The 17,738-nt window shown below is 42.3% G+C and overlaps 1 protein-coding gene across 4 annotated transcripts in view; it reads left to right on the plus strand.

Annotated features, from left to right (window-relative positions):
• The first annotated feature begins 533 nt into the window (after nucleotides 1-533).
• Nucleotides 534-17,738, plus strand: part of TPD52L1 (TPD52 like 1) — a 99,201-nt gene continuing 81,996 nt past the window's right edge. For all 4 annotated transcript variants that reach the window (XR_009054239.1, XM_057738260.1, XM_057738258.1 and 1 more), the window contains exon 1: nucleotides 534-745. Coding sequence is in view for 3 of the 4 variants with exons in the window: in XM_057738260.1 (XP_057594243.1) it covers nucleotides 727-745 (19 nt within the window). In the remaining variant the exon portion in view is untranslated. The remainder of the gene's footprint in view (nucleotides 746-17,738) is intronic.

A 17,738-nucleotide genomic window follows, 5' to 3' on the forward strand; every position in this document is an offset into this window, starting at 1 on the left:
ACACACACACCTACACACACAACTTCATCTCCACTATTCTGACACCAAGTGTCAACCGTGGTACTTTCTTCACCTAAGATATTAATTCATAACTGTTTCTTTTTGTTGATGATTGATACCCTTTTCCTTGATTTAAACGTACACAGTATTTTTATTCCACACGCCCAGTAATCATAAATTTCAAAGCCACTGGATGACTTGAGTACGTTAAGTGCCAACGTTTAATGGAATATGTATATTCAGGTCTGTAAACTTAAACATGTGTCCTGCAGACGATTCTGACGGTTAAGTATTTACATGGACCATGGTCATACCCAAAAGAAAAATGCTCTTATATTTGTGGATTATTTCATTGAACCATATGAACGATAAATGTATTTACCAAAAAAAAAAAAAAGTGAAGGCACCGTAGGGCGGAGCACGCGCCCTGTGCCCGGAGCGGGCGCCCCGGCGCGATGCGCGGAGCTGCCGGCAGGTGGCGCCCAGCGGCGTGCTCCATCCCCGCGAGGTCTGGCCCAGGTGGACTGGAAGGGGCGGAGGTAACCAGAAGCGGGCAGCGGAGGCCGCCCCGCGGTCCCCACGCCCTCTAGAGCGCTGCGCTCGCGACGCGCGCGAGGGGAGAGGACGCGAGCGGCCGTGCCAGCTGCGTTCCCAGCTGCCGCACCGCTGCTGCTTCTCTGCCGAGCGCCGGGCGTCCCCGCCGCGCTCCGTCCGAAGTCGGCCACCATGGAGGCGCAGGCACGAGGTGAGTGGTCGCCGACCGCCCTGAGGGTCAGGCCCTGGGGCGCGTAAAGGCCCTTTTCCTGCATCACCTAACTTCGCTCTCGGACCGAGCGGCCGGGTGACCTCTCCACATGTCCGCCACTCTGCTGCTACCAGCGCCTGCGGGACCATTCCTGCTGCCCACACTCAGGATTTGCGGTGAGGCTGGGGACCCGTGGAGGGGAGGTTAAGCGGGGAGGACGCCCCGCAGGAAACGCGCCAGCGGATTGCTCTACTTCTTTCCCAGCCAGTCGCCCTCGCGCTTGCCAAACCTCGCGGGCTCCTGAAAGACCTGTTGGGCAGGGACCGGAGTCCGCGTTTCGTTCCCTTTGCCCGCGGGGAGCAGGTGGGGAGCGCGACTCCTCCCACCCTGAGCGGTGGGCTCGCGCCCCGCAGCTCCCAAGTTCGAGGCTGAGCGCGGCGCGCGCCCAGGCGATGGCTCCGCGGAGACCCGGGTCTCCCGGCTACACGAGGGGTTTGCAGTGCGGGGACCTGCCTTCCGAGGCCGGGAGAGCGTTATCCGCCCGCTGATCTTCAGCAGCTCGACACGGGTGTCCCTGTTTCCCACGGTCGAGAGCGACCTCTGCCTCCCCAGGCGCGCAGGGCCACCGGCCACGCTCTGGCCGCCACGCTCCCAGCTCCTGGGGTCGCCCGCTCGAGGAGCCCGAGGCGGCTTCACCAAGGGCAGCCTGGTGTCTTGGGGTCACACACAGACGAGGGTTAGGGAATCCCGATGGAATCCTACAAGAATGGAAGTAAACGGTCGGTGGAAAGAAGCAGAGGTGGGTGGATGTGGAGCCGGAGGCCGGTAGGAAGGACACTGGCTCTGGAGGCTATCTTGGGAGCAACGCCAAGAAGGGAGTTCGGCCTTTTTTCAGCCTTTAAAGCAGTCACCACCACCTTTCTTCCACACTGCGGGAAATTCTGTGAAGTCTTTTTAAAATAAAGCCTGTTTTAAAAAAAAAAGAAAATGAAGAAGAGGTTCATGACCCTATGTGCTCCCCCTTTAGGGGCCTAAGCGTCCTGCATGAGAGCGACTTGGCAGATGCTTGGGCCTGGAGCCAGCCACCCAGCAGGTTTGCTGCCAGGATTACAGTGGTCTGAACAGTATGAACCATCCTCATTCTCTCCATCAGCCAAGATCCTGTCCATAAAGCTGGCACTTCCAGTATTTTTTTCCCCCACTGTCTAAATAGGAAAGGAGAATTCAACCAAGGGTGGGGGGTTGCTGGTCAAATTCAAAAGCAGAGGCCAGTGAAGGCCTTCACTCTTCGTCTGGAGCAGGTGGAAACAAGGCTGGAGCTTTCCAGCCTGCTTTGCAGATTAGAATTATTTGCAGTCTTAAATACAGGCCCTGGCCAATTCCAGACTGATCAAATTGGAATCTCTGGGACCTGGGCATGGCTATATTTGAAAGCTTCCCAGGTGAATCTGTTACTCAGTGAGGTTGGAGGAAAACTGCAGCAAGTAGGAAACATTCATCAGATTTCTGAAACTACGGATTGGACCCATTGGTGTTATTGGTTTGCTTTACTTGGGAAATTTACTTAACAAATATTCCATTGCTTTCCTTTGCCATGCACTGTACTAGGAGGAACAAACACGGCCTTGATCTCTGCTTCATGAAATTTACAGTAGAGGAAGAGACAGGCATTAATTTGAGAGTTATTTGATAAGTGAAATGTAAAATTGCAAGCATCTTAATGATAAGAAGAGGGCCACAGTGTAGCGAGAGCCTGAAAAATCTCCTGGCCCGGTAGGTGATAATCAAACCAGCAGAGTTTGTTTACTCTGTCCCTGTTTCTGCTGTTTGCGCTTTTCCTGTGTTGACTCATTTCTTCTTCACAGCCATCTCATGAGCTAGGTAGTGTTGTCCTTCCCATTCTCCAGAAAGGAAACAAGCCAAAGATGTAAATACCTTGTAACATCAAGTTCAGGACCTTCTTGCCAGCTGGCACATTTCTCTGGCTAAATGAATTGCCTCTTGGATTCTAAGAGAGTCTTGTGGTTTCCTAAATGTAAGTTTCTATCCTCAACACCATTTATTTTAGAATTATCTAGAGTGGGGATGGCTTATCTTTCTGCCTCTTGATCTAGAGAGAAGCAAAAATGGGTGAGGTTTAGTGGTCAGCTGCTGATAAGATGTCCCCATGTACTTTACAGGGACCCCTCCCCAAATGCTATGGACATGATTTGCACCCGCAGCTCCATAAATGCGACTGCGGGTCCTAGAAACTTTTCCGTAAGTGAAATGCTGCAGATGTGTTCTTTGACTTTGCAGAAGAATAGATTACTTTCAGCAAAACAAGAAGACATTCTGGGAAGGAAATCTTGGTAGAAGGAAAAACACAGAAGTGGGATTAGGAGCAGATTGATCCCTTGAGGAGGGGCTCAAGAACAGTATGCAGTGAGAGGCCCACAGGAGGCAAGCGTTGCCTGCTGTTTTCCTGGTAGTAGAGAATTTTGCTTTAATAAAATTGATATATTAGAGAGACAGTTTATTTAGGAATGTAGCATTTTTCTGAAACATATGGCAGTCCTTTAAAATAGAAAGTTCCTGATCTTTTTGAACTACCTTTCAGTATTTCATTAGGAAATAACTTTTTGTCATTCCCAATATTTTCAATGTTAAAAGGAAAAATTTCTCTTCACTTAACACTTGTATATATTCAGATTAATAATTGTATTAGTGCCCTATGGTTGCTATAAAAAATTACTACTAATTTGGTGGCTTAAAAGCACAGAAATATTTTCTCTCACAGTTTGGAGGCTCGAAGTCCAAAGTCATGATCACTGGACCAAAATTATGATGTCAGCAAGGCTTCGATCTCTCTAGATGCTCTAAGGAATCATTTTTCCTTGCCTCTTCCAGCTACTGATGGCTGTTGGTATTCTTTGGCCACATCTTTCCAATCTCTGCCTTTGTGCTCACACGGCCTTCTCTTATGTCTGTTAAATCTCCCTCTATCTCTCTTATAAGAATGCTTGTGATTTCATTTAGTGCTCACCTGGATAATCCAAGATAATCTCCCCATCCCAAGATCCTTAACTTTATCACATCTGCAAAGACCCTTTTCCCATATAACATTTACAGGTTCCAAGGATTGGGACCTGATGTCTTTGGGGGCCATTAATCAGCCAATTACAGTGATTATTTTTTATATTCAGATATTCTGCTCAGGAGGATTCTCAGAGGTCCGTGAATGACAGAAAGGAATAAACATCAGATAAATTCTGTTTGCAGATTCCATTAAAGCAAAAATGTCATATTTACCTTACTTTCTGCCTTGTTCACAGGACATTTATTTGCACTCATCTTACTCCAGGAAGAACTCAGGACAGTTTATGCAGATGTATGAAACACAGCAAGATAATGTAAATTAGAAATAGGTGAAAGAAAACAAAGAACTGAAAATGAAGCTAGGAATGAGCTCTAGAAAAATGAATACAATTATATCCTTTTTATTAATGTTCCATGAAAACAAATTCTTGCTTTGTAAACAAAGTATGTTATTTTTTTACAAAACAGTAAAATAATCCCTTCCCTCCTAAATAGCAACAGGTCATGTCTCTTATATTGTAGGGATCAGATTACCCAAGGGAAAAAAATCTGTTTTCCACATTTCAGGCCATATAATCAGAAACCTCAAACAATGGAAGCTAGGTATTACACATTTTGATTTGTGACTTTTCAAAATGTTATGAAGAGCATTCTTACTGTCTTCAAAGCTACCTTCTATTGTTTTATTTTCCCTCTGAAAAAAAGTTTTAAAGTAGGTAGTGATGTATATATAGGATAAAGTCAATCATTTGCAACAAATCATATACTATTGGTGCAATTAAAATTCTTATAAAATGGAGTCATACAAATCACAGATATTATAGTATGTGGGAACCTGTTGAATTGCATTCCCTAATATACACCTTGTTTTCTTAATACGCTTGGTAGGCAAAATCTGAGAAGTTGCTTCAAAAAACTTACAAACCAAAGAGTCCATTTTTCTGACCAATGATAAGATTTGGTACTTAGGAACCTAAGTAAATAATAAATGTGTTGATACTGCAGCAAATAATGGTTTGTTAAATAAATATTTCAACAAATATTTATTGATTACGATAGTAATAGCAAATATTCCATGAGCACTTACTATTGAGAGGCAGCAGAGGGTCGTGGTTAAGATTCCGGAATCAAGTCAGACTGCTTGTATTTTGATGCTACCATTGTCAGGTATCATTAACATGACCCTCAAAAACTTACTTGATCTCTCTGGGCCTTGGTTTCCCCATACATAAAGCGAGAATAACAATAACGCCTATCTCATAGGCGTGTAATGAGGCTTTAATGAGGTAATATATGCAGAGTGCTTAAAACGGTACCCGACACTGGGTAAGTACTCTTTATAAACATTTGCTGGTGTTTTTGGTAGCATGTGCCAAGAACTTTACGTGCATTATCTTATTGAATTCTTTCATGGCAACATGGGTTAGATACTATTTTAACTCATTTTATAGACAGGGAAAACTGAAGGTCGGAAAAATTCAGTGAAGGAAGGCAGAATTCAACTCCAAGTCCCTCTGAGTCCAGAGTGTGAGCTCCACCACTATATTACACCATTTCTCAGTATGTGGTGGGCAGCATATGCCAACGGGAGACAAAGATGTGTTTGATTGACATGGGTCACCTTTCCAGGGAGGGCAATCAAGAAGAGTCATCCCCATGGGTAATGGCACATAGAACTAATTAGATGATATATTTCCATCGCGCTGGGACTTTTTGCGTATTAAAGTACTAATTAGAACTAATTCACATTGAGGGTGATAAAAAACAATAATATTGCAGTGGGTTTTTTTTAAGTGCCGGATACCATGCAATTATGCACCTAAAATCATGTTATTACTAAATACAACAAAGTCAAGAGGATGGTAATGTTATTTTCATTTTACAGATGAGGAAAGCAAATGACAGAGTAGTTACACGACTTTCTTTAATTCTTAGGTCTTGGCTGTGTTGAAGCCCAGATTTGGAATCAGAGAGTTTGACTCCATGCTTTGGGATTTTATTAATATTCTGTAGCATTTCCTTAAGTTGCTTTGTATAAGTGGTCAGTGTGCCAAGTTAAAAATAACAGATTTTTCTTTACATTCTGTTTGGTCAAGGGGGGTTTAAAAGGGCAGAATTTAATCACACTGTCCATTCTATATATGGGCAGCGCCTAGGTCTGGAAATATGACCCAGAATAGTTGAGCTCTGCAAGAATAAGCCCCATATTATGGCAAGTTGGGGGAGGGGTGCTTATGTAGCAACAGCTTGCTGTTTTAGTTATATTTTCAAGATGGGAAATTCTGTAAAATCACAGGGCTTGTGATTCTTAGAATCAGTATGGAATTTTATCAGCAGCTGCAAGGAAAAGCCAGTTCAAAGGTGGAATGGTTCAAATATGTTATTCCACTTGGTGTTCATCTATATCTTGTAATCTCAGGACTTTAAAATAAATAAAAGGCATAGGATCTACACGCTTGTTTCCAGAAAGTAGAGTCTGTATACTCTAGATGCTGGCTAAAAGGACTCATTTCAATGAATTCCCAAAAAAGAAAGATTGTTATAGTCTTATGAGTATTATAATTACTTGTTTACTTGGATATGTTTTAATTTAATCGTCTCCCAAGCGTGTTCACACAATTCCTACTTTAAGAAGGTACCTAGTGGAAGAAATTGAATGGTCAGAGGATTTGTCCTTAAGCTGCTATAGCAATCTCTGTGTTAGATTTTTGTGGTCTAAAATGGCAACTGAAACAAACTTATGGTTACCAAGGGGAAACGAGGGAGGAAGGATAAATTGGGAGATTGGGATTGACATATACACACTACTATACATAAAATAGATAACTAATAAGGACCTACTGTATAGCACAGGGAACTCTACTCAATACTCTGTAACGACCTATATAGGAAAAGAGTCTAAAAAAATAGTGGATATATGTATATGTATAACTGATTCACTTTACTGTACAGCAGATACTAACACATTACAAATCAACTATACCCCAATAAAAATTAATTTTTTAAAATAGTAATTGAAGAAAAGAGGGTGGCAGCCCCAGTCATCAGCCTGGCTTCCTCTCCATGTATGTGGACGTTCATCATTACTGCAGTTTTGGAATGTCCCCAGCAACATTTTGAAGCCACCTCTTAAACCTATAGAGTTAGGATGCAGTTAAGAATACATAAAGGATGACCCCAAACTGTGGATTTTCAAGCCTGTCATTCTGCTTCTCATTGAATATTTTAGAAATGATGTGTAATTTATTTAAAATCTATCCATTAAATTAAGAATCATTATTAATGCACCAGGGAAGGCAGCAGGACATTTTAATGAATTTGAGTTGGCTAACAGAAAGCTTTGGGTCCTCAAGGAAAGAAGAATTTTAAATAGTTTCTCACAGTGTGAGTCGTTTTTGAGTGTTGCATTTTGATGCAGAGGATGTGAAATTCTCAGAATAAAACCACAAATCTCCAAGAATACCCCTTCATCACCACCATATTGCTTCTTTCTTAAAAGACAAAAATCTGACACTTGGCTATTCGTGCTGTAGCCGAATGACGTACCACGCTCAGAAAATGCGTGTATATGTTACACCTCATCTCCAGACTTATCTATGGTTATTTGCACCTTACGCAAATTACATTTTCCTTGACGTGTATCTAAAATATAGAATCCTCCACGCCCTTGGAAATTGCAAAATGCAATTTTCTTATAATTAGACACCTCTTTTGTCAATCAATAGCAAAAGCACCTTGTCAAGAATCCTGGAAGCAGAACTGACTCATTTGAAAGAAAAAGATAACGAGGGATGGGGGTGGTAAGGGGGGACCTCATCAGAGTTTTCAGTTTCAGAGTCTCTGGCTGCTGGATATTTGTTCGTCTGTCACCGATTCCCCCCCCCCGCCCCGCACATGAATTAGCTGAGAGCAGCAATGATGAGAGCAGGAAAGAAAATTGTCTATAAATATGTCCAACATTTGGGGTTTCAAACTGGAGTCATTTCTGCGTGAAGACATCACAGAGAGATGGTTCCGTCACTTAAGAGTTAGGACAGGCCAGGAGGGAATTGAAGTCTTTGGCCCTCATTATTCCTCTTTTGATACCCCAGGGCTCCATCTGGAAATTTCAAGATATTCATGCTTCCTGCAAAGTTTATTTCAAGTGACTGGAAGGTTCTTATAAGCACTTACCTATTCTCCTATTTTCTGCATTCGATGAAGGACATTACTGACAGGGAAAATATCTATTTACGGTGGGCCTACTGTGTGCCAGGCATGGTTCCATTCGTTTATGAGATGTTCCGTTAGGTTCTCGTAGTCCACTCTCAGTGACACTGTCCCTGAAAGAAGGAAGCTTATTCTGAGGATCAGGACTTGTGTTTTTTCACTGTGACAAAGAATGTATAGAGATAAGAGAGAGAAGATGTATAGGTATAATGTATAGAGATAAGAACACACATGCAGAAATTTTTTGAAATATGATCTTACTATTTTGATAAAATCAGCATGTGAAGACGTCAAGGGAGTATCCACCAGCCAGAAGGCAGGTGGTTGCTTCATGGCAGTGCTCAATACACATGCTTTACAGATTCTCTTGCATGCAGGAGAAGGGCTGAGCCTCCCCTTCCTTTCCAGCAATGGTTTTGGCCTCCACAAGGGAGAAAGGCCTTGTACTTACAAAAAAAAAAAAAAACCTAATACATTTGAAAGCAAATCTTGTATTGGAAAAAAAAAAAGGGAGGTGGGATGAGTAACAGTAAAAAACAGAGGTAAAACACACATCTGAAAAGAGACTCAGATACACATTTTAAAAATATTGGAGGGTCTTCCCTGGTGGCACAGTGGTTAAGAATCTGCCTGCCATGCAGGGGACACAGGTTGCATCCCTGGTCCAGGAAGATCCCACATGCCATGGAACAACTAAGCCCGGGGAACCATGACTGCTGAGCCCCTGTACTGCAACTACTGAAGCCTGCACACCTAGAGCCCATGCTCCGCAGCAAGAGAAGCCAGTGCACTGCAGGGAAGAGTAGCCCCCACTCGCTGCAACTAGAGAAAGCCTGCGTGCAGCAATGGAGACCCATCGGAGCCAAAAATAACTAACTAACTAAGTAAATAAATAAATACATAAATTTTAAAAAAGAAAAAGAATTGGAATCACAATATTGCCCACACCCCATTGACTTAAATTCTTTGATTATGTATGTTATGGGGTTGCTGACTTCCTTCATTCAGAGAACTGGACAAATAATAGTGGTATTAGCACTAATATTTTATAATCTACTATCCCAAATCTTACAATTAGACACAAGTATAACTTATTATGACCTTTACTACTGTAAAGAAAAAAAACATTTATATCTAGTGTCATCCTACGTGTTGTGTACTTACAGTTAAATATGCTTGTTTGCCATGAACCAGGAATTCACAACGTATAAAGTACAAAAACTACCTCCTGTGGAGATCTGACCTCAGGAAGAAAAGAACTTGATGCTAGGGCTCTGTTTGGCCCTCTCATCGCCGATGATGCCCTGTGCCTGCCTCTGCAGAGTTGCCTTCCTCAGATTTTTGTGTGTTCTTCTTATTCCTTCCTCAAGACTGACGGAAAATAAATATTTTGGATTACTGTAACTGGACCTGTTATATATGGTGGAGTTATAATGGTGCCATGTAATTGGCTTTGAATTTGGGTTCTCTTTGAGGAAAGAGAAGATTAGCTGTTTGTCTTTAAAAAAAAAAATCCAGTGATCAGTGTTCGTCTGTCTTAGTTGACCAAGCATCACTTGGTATAGTGGCTCACTCCCTCCTCCCTGGAACACTTTGTTCTCTTGGTTTCCAGGATGCCAAACACCTTTCCCCCCTCCTTCTTCACAAGCCCCTCCCCAGTTTCCTTTGCCTTCTATCTGCACTCACTCTCTTGGTGAGTTCCTCGTGACTTGTACTTTTAAATTCCATCCATACACCAACAACTCCCAAATTTATTTTCCCAGCCTGGACCTGGCCCCTCCCCTTCAGCCTGCTCACTTTCTATCTCTGCATGAATGTCTGATAAACATCTTGAACTTAACTTGTCTAGCATTGAATTTCTGATCTTCTCTCCCCGAAATAACCCTAGTTAATATCTCCTCAAAGCTATCTCCATCTCAGCTAATGGCAACTCCATTTCAAACACAGAAGCCCAAAACCCATCCCAGGAAAGATTTTTGTGTTGGGGTCCCCCCAGCATATCCATATCCCATTTGCAGTCCGTCATGCCAGCTCTACTTTCAAAATATATTGAGAGTTGAACAACTTCCCACCCTCTCTGCTGCTGGTGCCTTGTCCAGGCCTCCATCGTCTCTCACCTGAGTTTCTGCAGGAGTTTCCTAGCTGGGCTCCCTGCGTGGGCCCTGGCCTGTCTTCACTCTATTCCCAGCATAGTAATGAGAGTGATTCTCTCAAAACAGGTGGTATCATGCCACTCCTCCCTTCAGAACTCTGCAGTAACTCCTCCTTTCACCCAGAATGAAAGGCAGGGTCAGGGGTGCTGCGTGATCTGGTCCCCTTCCTTCCTGTTACTTCCCTGACCTAATGCTCTCTCTCTGCATCCTCTTTGCTGCTTCGTCAGAACCTTTCAACTTACTGATCCTTCTGCCTCAGAAACTCCCCCTCAGCCACCTTCCTGGCTTGCGACCTCATCCTCATTTCCGGCCAGCGTTACCCTTAGTCTTGGCAACTGGGCCGCTGTTGTCAGGAGACAGTTCTCTGTCAGTCTCTCAAGTTTCTGCACAACTGGTCTTGTGAGCAAAGGCATTCACAGGTAATTTTCCCTTGACAGTCTTTTCAAGGAGGTGTTGCATAGCAGGCAGCCTTGGAAGACAGAGACTGTCTCCCTTAGGGGCAGATAGATTTACTGTCTAAAATAATAAAAATCAGGTTTCCCTCTGGACCCGATGTCGTGCAGATTTGCTAGCAGCCCCTGTATAAAATCAGAGCATCATAATCTCAGTGTTACTCTCAGAAGCACATCCCACAGTGTAATCAGGCAACACCTGGCCCTCAGCACGTCACCCTTGTGGAATTAGGGCTCAGGGAACTGGTGCAATGATGTTACCATGGCTACTGCTATTGCTGTGAGTAATAAATTTTTTTTTCTGTGACCCAGGAGTCTTGTGTCTTCTGCCAACATCTATGAAACTGGCAGGCTAGTTTGTTTGCTTGCAAGTGGGGCAAAATCCAAATCTTCACAATTCTTCACACCTGCCCTGAGCCATTATCTTTAGAGGACCCCATTTTAGCCTTCTTCTCTCTGAGTCTTGTCGGGAATGAGTAGTCTATAGGCCCACTCAGAACCTATGTCTCCTCTTCTAGACCATGCTCTGGGTACCTGAGATTCCAGAATTCTCTGCCCAAACAGCCCTCAATGTCACCAGGCTTGCATGTGCCTTCCACAGGTGGCCTATGCTGCCAGAGTGAACATTCTTCATCCTGAGAGATGACGGAGCTGGCTGTTCTTGGAGGTGACAATGGGAGTAGCTTGGACCTACAGGCTAGGGTACTGGTTGTCGAAGTGTGATCCTTTGACCAACATCATCAGCTTCACCTGGGGACTTGTTAGAAATGCAGATTCTTAAGCCCCACTCTAGACTTACTGAATCAGAGAATTTGGAGATGAGCCATCTGTGTGTTAAAATGCCCTCCCAATGACTGTGATGCACTCTGAGAGTTCCGATATAAACTCACCTGGCCAGGTGTCCCCATGCGTGTGCGTGGGAGCCCCAGTCTGTGCTCATGGGGGACAGACCACTAGGTGATCCCCAATGAAGAATGATTTCCGGTTTTCATACCCCCTATGATCCCTGAACCTAGATTTCAGGCAGGACCTGTGACTTGCTTCTGACTAATGGAATATGACAGACGTGATGGGATGTTATCCCCTGATTCTGTTGCTTTAATAAGACTCTGTCTTAGCAGACTGGAGCTGAGACTCTCCTTGTGGGTTGATGAATGAAGTAGCTGTGTTAGAGAAGCTCACGTGGCCAGGAACTTCGGGCAGCTTCTAGAAACGGTGGGTGTTTTCTAGAACCTGAGCAAGGCAGCAAAAAACTAAGGCCTTCTGCTCTCTAGATGCCAGGAAATTATTCTGCCAACAACCTGAGTGAGGCTTGAAGTGGATTCTCCCCAGGAAGACTTCTAGATGAGACTGCAGCCCTGCTGACAACTGGATTAGAGCTTACTGCTCTGTGAGACCCTAATAGAGGACCCAGCCAAGCTGTGCCCAGGTTTCTGATCCAAAGAAACTCAGGGATAATAGGAGCGTGTCGTTTGAAGTAGCTAACTTCGTGGTAACGTGATGTGGCAGTTGATAACTAATATGGTGCAGGATGTCTGTGGGAAGAGAGGACAGGCTGTGTGCCTCCTTTATGCTCTTGCCATGAGCCCCCCAAAGGTTAGTGATGATCGCGTCCTGGCCTCTCTGCTTAACACTTCACCTCTGCCCTCACCACTCACACCCACCGAGACACTATTTCCCTTCCCTGCTGTTTCTCCTTTTAGTCGCTATTCCCCTCTCATGTGCTACCTATTTTACCTAATGTATTTTTTTCCCTTGGTTCTTTCCACCCCTCTAAGTTCCATGAGGCCAAAATATTTTACTGTGTTGGTCACTGCTTAATCTCCAGGACCTAGAGCTTGACACATAGTAGGGGTTCCATCAATATTTATTAAATGCATGAAGCAAGCTACAATCTTTTTGAGGGTCTACTGGTTGCTTGTTAATGCTTCAGTGAAACCAACTGGCTCTTTCTACTGATTTAGTTCAGTATCAAGTAATTGAATGAATGGTAAAAATAAATGTGAAGGAAAGAGTTTGAAGCAAAATAGTTAAATAAATGAGAAGAATGGGTTCCATTCCCTGCGCCTTCCCCTGTAAAAAGAACAGATTAACCCAGTGTTTGCCATTGTTGCAAGAAAAGTCCATCTACCAATATCACCATGAAATGTAACCCTTACTTTCTGTCAGCAGGCCTCTTCTTGTTCCGTGGCAGCCTGGCAGCTGGGTGGTCGGTGTGTCGCTATGAGCACCTGCTCACAAAAGGAATCCAGGAGGAAGAGAGGGTCCAGTTTCCCCACTGGTCTGTGCCCTATTCTCCCCAATTGCTTCCCTAAATTACAAGGCTGTACACCTCAGTCATTTGCCCCAAAGGACTGTCCACTTTGAGTCAGGCACATGGCCCAAGGGCTACATACAGAGGGCGCTGGCTGTTCTCCCCAACATAAATCTACACTTTTCCCTGGGTAGATGCTTTCTGTTGTTTCTGTCATCTGTCTCTTGATCAAACCCTTTTGGGAGGCAACCTGATGTGGAGAGACTTGTGTCTGATCTTGGCTGTGTCATCACTCTGTTAGTCACCTCGCAGGTCTGTTTGCTCACCTCTTACCTGAGGGGTTGGATCAGATATCCTTTGAGGTCCTGACTAGCTCAGTCTTGAAAGGTTCATTCAAATTCTTTTATCACGTATTGCTTTCTAAAAATAAAAAAAAAATGTATATGTATATGTATATATATATATAAACACACACAAATGTGTGTGTGTTTGTATATATAAAGCTGCTGTTCCTATATATATATAAAAGCAACCATAATGGAACTATAATTGCTTCCAATTTGATATGGGAAGTTTGCTGCCAAGGTAGGTATTTTCATTTCCTAACGTAATTGCTAAAATTTTAGTCTGGGTGCTGGTACTTCTCATTTAGAGAATGGCTGTACACCCACATAAGCTCTTTCGCCAGGCTGAGGAGATGAGTGTGGTCATGTGGGGAGAAGTCAGGAGGAAGAAATAGAAGGAAGAAAGATAAAGGCTTTGTCATATACAGGGACTCTAGCCTAGTGGTGGAGAGCACAGACGTTGTCAGATTTGGACCTGTGTCCCAGTTCAGTCACTTTTTGGCTGTGTGACCTTTAACTTGTGCAAGTCTCAGTTTGCCCATCTGCAAAATGGTAAGAGTGGTAGCCACCCAGTGGATTTGGTGATGACTGAGTAAGATGATACCCATGAAACGCTTAGGACAGTGCTTGGGTACTATTACGGTAATGAAAAGGAAAGGTGAGATTTATTTATTATACCAAAGTCCTTTCTTTGTGCAGCAAAGGAAAATACACCCTATTTTTATTGTAGCAGTTAGGTATCAAGCTACTATCTTTAATGCATTCTTTTATCAGAAAATTCTTCGGATTTTGTACACCACCTACCACATGATTAAAAATAGCTTTCTGGAGCTAAGGAAAGATGAGTAGGTTGAAGATAGAAATAAATATATAAGTTGATGGAATTTGGACATCTGGCCTGCATGCAAAGTTATTTTCCGAAGTGTAAATTTACCTACTAAAGCACGCTGAAATTTGGCTGACAAGAGGATATTTTAAATGATTGCTCTTTTGGTCATTCTTTTTTTACCTGGATCAAAGCTTAGAGACATGAAGACACACAAAGCAATGTTCATTGCTTGGACACGTTTTTGAGGATGAACAGGTTAAATTTTTTGCTTACATTCCTGTTGCTTCTCTCATAATAATTTAATAAATCATCGGAGGCGGGTGAATGCTGGCAGTGCTTATCTTTTCAGTTAGCAGATCTGATTTCTGGTCTTCCGTGGCTTGGATGTTGATTATTGCAGTGCAGCCTTGCCGAAGGAGTGCAGAGCCAGTAGAGCAAGGTGTGTGTTCTGGATGGCAGGCCTTTGAAGATCCTGGTGTCTGTTGCTTAGCAGCATACTTGAGATTTCCGAGTATTATGAAAACCTCCTAATGATGAATGTAGATTTCTGCTCTTGCTGTTTCAGAGGTTTCAAAAAATAAGGCACAAATGAAAACCATATATATATATGTGGTTACATATTACATGTGGTATAAATGTATATATATACACACACATATATATATCTCTCCCCATCACAAGCTATTCCCTTTATTCTACCTTATTTTTCTTCATAGCACCATGGCATTTTCTATTACGCATAACTATTTGTCTTCATTTTCTCCCAACTATCATTTAAACTCCTTGAGGGCAGGGACTTTGTCTTCTTTATTGCCATGTCCCCAATGTCTAGAACAATGACTGGTCCATGGAAGGCACTCTGTAAATACTTGTGGAGGAGACAGTGAATGAATGAATGAGTGGATAGTACTGAATGGATAACATCTTATAAAACCCTGGCAGGGTGTAACAGGGGATGAACATTCCAAGTTTTATAAGAAATGAATAGTTAAAATTTTTTTTATTATAACTTCTCATAAAGCTCTCCAAATCAAAGAAGTGCTAGAGTGATAGTAAGAATTCTCAGTATTCTTTCATTGTCACGAAATGGTTCCAACATTGAAATGCTGAAGACGAAATTAAGCTTTAGGAGTTGGGGAATGTTGACATAAAAATGGAAGCTGGGGTAGACCTAAGTTGCTCTTCTTAAGAAAAGGGAGAGTGAGAGGGCTATGGAGAGGGTGAGGGAGAAATATAGGGAGTGGGGCGGGAAGGACCCACAAAGTGCTAGCAGGAGAAAAAGAATTACAGCGGGAGAGAAGAACAGATGCCTGGAGGCTGAGGAGAGAAATGTAGAACAAGAGATGCCTCTGATGGTGCTTTCCCAGGAAATGCTATCAATCACCTCCAGTTTCCCCTGTGATATCTTTATTCAATGTAGAATTTCACGTTTTTCTTGAATACAGTTTTGTTCGTGAGACAGCTTAAAAGAAAAGAGGTCATTGGACACCTGATGTATATTTTACAAAGAAAGAAATAGATATTCAGCTTCTCCCAATTTCCATTAAGCAAATATTGAGCAGCAACTTAACAGACTTCAGTACGAGATGTGCGCATGAACTGTGTGCTTCGGGTGCCCAGGTTTTTCTGGCTGTCCTGGGGCAGAGGGTCCAACAAGACAGAGGAGGGATGAGAAGGAGAGACTCAAGCCTATTCCCATTGGGATGCTTTACCGGAGCAGCTGATTTTCAGTGAAGCTGAAAACCTTGGATCAGCAACACCTGTTCAAACTATTTTAATTGGACAAATGAAAGTCTCATTTCTAGAAATAAAAGCTACAATAATTTGGTAGCATTTTCTTCTGTAATGCACATCTGGCCTGCTCTGCTTACAATTTGGTAGAGATTTATGAGAAAATAAGTCCATATTCTTATGTCCATTATTCTGCATATTTCAAGAAGTTATTGAACTAAACTTGGAAAACACTTATTTCCTTCCCTGAAGTGCCACCTCCCCCAAGTCTTTGCTGATAGCCAGTGAGGGCTTGAAATATTGATGAATGTGAATCCATTTTTCTCCCATTTTCACTGACCTTTCACTGGAGAGTATTTTTAGCTTTGTTGAGAATTTAGGGCAGAGGAAATCTCTTACAGAAACACCAGATTATGTGGGTATTCTTTCCGTTTCATAGAACTCAAGACGAAGTCTGTAAAATGGATGCTTGAATCATGATTAGCCTTTATACTAATAAAGTAGTACAGTATAAGTTCATTTTAAAATAAGCTCCTAAGAATTAACTGTAATGTGAAAGCATATCCTTCTTGCAAAATCTAATCTTAGCACTGATAGATGTAATGATTTTTGATAATCAAGCTTTTGTTTAGGTCCTTTGTAAATACTACCATTGTGGTATTAAACTATCTCTGCCATCCTAGCACGTACAGTAAAGGCTGCTGCTAACACAGCTTTCTCAGCCATGCGATATATTCATCAACGCATTGGTGAAGTGCTCTCTTGACCGGACTGGGTGGCTTGCTCATCCTTGGACATCTTCCTGTCCCTCCATTTTCCAAGCCCACTTTCTACTTTCCCATGTTAGACCATTCGTTCAGGTGGTTTTGTCCACCTGGAATGCTGGTTCCTCTCATTTCGACGTGTCACATCCCATCCAGCTACTAATGAACTTCTGGTCTTCTCCCTGGAGGTAATCTCCCTCTTTGGTCAACTTCCACAGCATTCTGAGGCAGCTTTACGTCCTTAAGGAGCAACATCATAATTTAGAGTCGGGAGGGGTGAACAAATGATCTCGTACAGTCTCCTCATTTTGTAGATGAAAACATTCCAAGAGATCTGGGCTGGGGGTGGGGGGTGACCCAGCCTGGTTTCTTATAAGTGGAGACCCTGGAACAGAACATGGGTTTCCTTCCTGCCTCGCAGCCCTGTGATCCTGTCACGTGCAGCCTTCCACCTTCTGCAGCACGTTGTGGTGCTTTGTTCCCATGCCCTTTTGAAAAGACTATTTGCAAGTTTATTTTTCATTTAAATGTTAACATTTTATTCGTTACAGATTCAGAAAAACTTACACTCTTAAGTTCAGCTTGCAAATCTTATTCTATTTATAAAATTACCAAATGCTAATAATTACTCTTAAAGGAACTTTGAATAGTATGACAAATAGTATGATATATAAATTTAGCTGATATAGTCAACTTCATATTTGCGTACTTCAATTTTCTAGTTGACTATCCTTCCCAGTTACTTAAATCTTGTAAATCCCAAAATTAAATATGTAAATATAGTAAATATAAAATTCTCTTAAATGTTCTAATACTACTTACAAATTTAGTAGGATTTCCAATTAAAAATCACATTTAAATCAATTTCCTAATTAAACATTTACAATTGTAGTTATAAACCTGATGACCTCTCAATAGATGCAGTTTTCTCAAACACAATATAAAATACCAAATATTCTCACAAGTCCCCTAGTTCTGTGGTTTTGGTTTTATTCATTTCTTCATTCATTCATTTCTTTGTGTAATAACTATCCAAAATAGTTACATCTGAAACTAATATAATGTTATAAATCAGTTTTATCTCAATAAAAAAAGAAGCCTAAAAAATAAAAAAATGAATAAATAAATAAATAAGTAAATAAATAAAATATCTATGTGCCAAGGCATTGTTCTAGAGTC

Source organism: Hippopotamus amphibius, chromosome 6, assembly GCF_030028045.1.
Source record: "Hippopotamus amphibius kiboko isolate mHipAmp2 chromosome 6, mHipAmp2.hap2, whole genome shotgun sequence".
Classification (NCBI taxonomy): domain Eukaryota; kingdom Metazoa; phylum Chordata; class Mammalia; order Artiodactyla; family Hippopotamidae; genus Hippopotamus; species Hippopotamus amphibius.